Source organism: Octopus bimaculoides, chromosome 6 (genome assembly GCF_001194135.2).
Source record: "Octopus bimaculoides isolate UCB-OBI-ISO-001 chromosome 6, ASM119413v2, whole genome shotgun sequence".
In the NCBI taxonomy this organism is placed as follows: Eukaryota; Metazoa; Mollusca; class Cephalopoda; order Octopoda; family Octopodidae; genus Octopus; species Octopus bimaculoides.
In genome coordinates this window covers 85,120,143-85,122,961 of record NC_068986.1, presented here as the reverse complement: position 1 = coordinate 85,122,961, position 2,819 = coordinate 85,120,143, and the positions used below count along the sequence as shown (strand labels likewise).

Genomic DNA, 2,819 nt, shown 5'->3' with positions numbered 1-2,819 from the left:
ATATATATATATATATATATATATATATACTGTACATAGATATATATACATGCAAATATGCATATAGACACACACGCATATATATGTACAAAGTTTACCTTATGTATGTGTGTGTGTTTGTGTGTGTATACATGTATTTACACACACACACACACACACATACACACACACACACACACATACACACACACACGCACACACACACACACACACACATATATATATATATATATATGTATATAGTCTGGTTGACACAGTGATGTATGCATCTACGTATGTGTGAATGCGTATACATACACATATATATACATATACTTATATATATACATATACATATATATACATATACATATATATGCGTATACATATACATATATATACGCATTCACACATACTTAAATGCATACATCAATGTGTCGACCAGACTATCGGATGTTGTTATACACCGCTAGTCACAGTGTGCTTCCACTCATTGTTGTAAGTTTTGAAAACCCCAGTAGCCTGGTGCGTTGACCAACATTCCAATATACACACACATACTCGCATATATGCATATACATACAAACATACAAACATAGAAACACACGTGCACACGCGCGCACACACACACACATAACCACGTTGTGTCGTTAATATTTAATAGATTTTGAATAATTCTAATACTATTTTGATATTTTAAGAAAGAAATATCAACCTATTAATGCGTGAGGCTCTGGACAAGATTCCTACAATGATATTTGCTTATCTTCTTGAGAAATGGAGATGGCGTGTCTATCAAGGAGATATCAGTTCTGCTAATTACACTCAAGCATGGTGGAAAATGAGGTAAGAACATATTGTTTATTATCTGTGTAAATTCATAAATTTTACGGCACTTACGAAGATAGAGATTCGAGCTGGTAACTTATTTCTTAGTCTGTTATGTTTGCTATATTTTAAAACTGCAGAACACATAATAATGGTGGGATCCTTGTGGAGGAAATTTGAAATATTCAGAAATTGATTTTTGGTTTACACGTTTACAAGAAGACAGGAAATACTTAGTCGCATGATATGCACTACCACAAAGAGACCAGTACTAGCCTCAGCCGTGTGCAAATAAGGCAAACAATTGACTGGAAATTGACGCAAGGGACACTGTGTACCTTTCAACATCTGGTTGAAAATTGTGGAGGATGACCTAGCTAATATGGACCTTGCCTACGAGTAGGTTCATATGAGGGTTTCTGCTTATGTTGGACAGAGATTTCTCGTTATCCGATACTCCAATGTAAGCTGCAAGAATTAAGCAAAGCTAAACTTTGTTCTGTATATTAATCAATGAAAATTTAATGTTGGTGTAATATCTTTACATATATTTGAACTTAGCTATTGATCTCAATAAATAATTGTAACGTAGTTTTATACATTCTTCTTGATAACCTTATTTCTCTTCACATTAATGTTTATTCCTATATCATTGCGCTTGCATGTATTTCTGAAAGACTGCATGTAGCCTTATGCACTAAATGTAATGGGTTTTTGCTTAAGGCTTATTAGTGTATGTGAGAACTACATCCATTGTACTTGTCTATCATGTTATTTGCAAGTGGTCATATTTATGTCTATAAGTACTTAATGTGCATGCCCACGTTTTCTTACGTATTATTGTTTGTCTATCTATGTTATTAATAGAACTAAGTGTACTCCTGAGGGACGTGTTGTTCATCTATATTTGATGTATATCGTCCTGTATACTGTACTGAATATGTTTTTTAAGAGGATTCACTCCATACTGTTGTGACTACCATATGTATTTCAGACATATATATCGTTGTAATTGTGTTTCAGATATGACTACCAAGGCATCCATCCCCCATTGCAACGTACAGAATCAGACTTTGATCCCGGATCGAAATATCATGTTTTAGCTGATATACCATACATCAGGTAACAATAAGAAAACTATTAGTGATGATATAAGATAATATTACTATTACTGGTGATGTTGTCGTCATCGTAGGTGTTATTAATATAAAAGGGGTAACCGCCAGGGCATTTAATGCAGTAGATGAAATTTTTGCTCCTGCAGTTCATATCTACATTTGTGAAAATCTGTCCATTTTTGTTCTAATGCATCTATCAGTTTGCATGCATTGACACGTTCCACATCTATTATCATTACACTTGGATACTGGGAATGTTTTATGTTGAATTTTGCTTCTGGTAATAGTTTCTTTAGGTTATGTGGTTGCCTTTTGCTTACGGTAAGTCTTTGATTAGTTATTATGTTTATTAATTTTTCACTTTGTTTTATGATTGGCAACTTTGTTTCTATGATGTTATACAAGTTTGGTGATGCGGATATTGTGTGTTAATAGAAATTCTATTGTGTTCCGTAGATGGATTTGTCATTCTTGTGTTGCCCTGAGTTGCTCTGTAGATATCTCCTTTGCTCATTGTATGCTATTTGTCGGCTCGTTGTATAAAAAGGAAGAAGTCAGTTGTATAAAGAGGGAGAAGTCAGTCGTTTTACTACAGTTGTCAAGGACTCAACTCAAATGTTAATAAATACATTTTGAAATCTGATGATTACTACGAACGTATGAAAGTGCTAATTGAACTTTATAAACTTTACAAAATACTGTATTTATATTTAACACATTTCAACATTGAGGAAATATTTTTTTTTTAAATACAGTAATAAAGAAAGCGTGAAAACATGACTATGTTGTAACTGTTCTATTACTGCTGATGTTGTCGTTCGTGTTATTAATACATAAGGGGAAACCGATGCATATATATTTATATATGCATATATATATATGCATATATATATA

At 33.0% G+C, this 2,819-nt stretch overlaps 1 protein-coding gene across 1 annotated transcript in view; it reads left to right on the top strand.

Annotated features, from left to right (window-relative positions):
* Window positions 1–2,819, top strand: part of LOC106868111 (angiotensin-converting enzyme) — a 46,138-nt gene that overhangs the window by 39,047 nt on the left and 4,272 nt on the right. Inside the window, exons 9-10 of the mRNA XM_014913233.2 lie at window positions 681–825; window positions 1,831–1,929. Coding sequence (XP_014768719.1) covers window positions 681–825; window positions 1,831–1,929 — 244 coding nt within the window. The remainder of the gene's footprint in view (window positions 1–680; window positions 826–1,830; window positions 1,930–2,819) is intronic.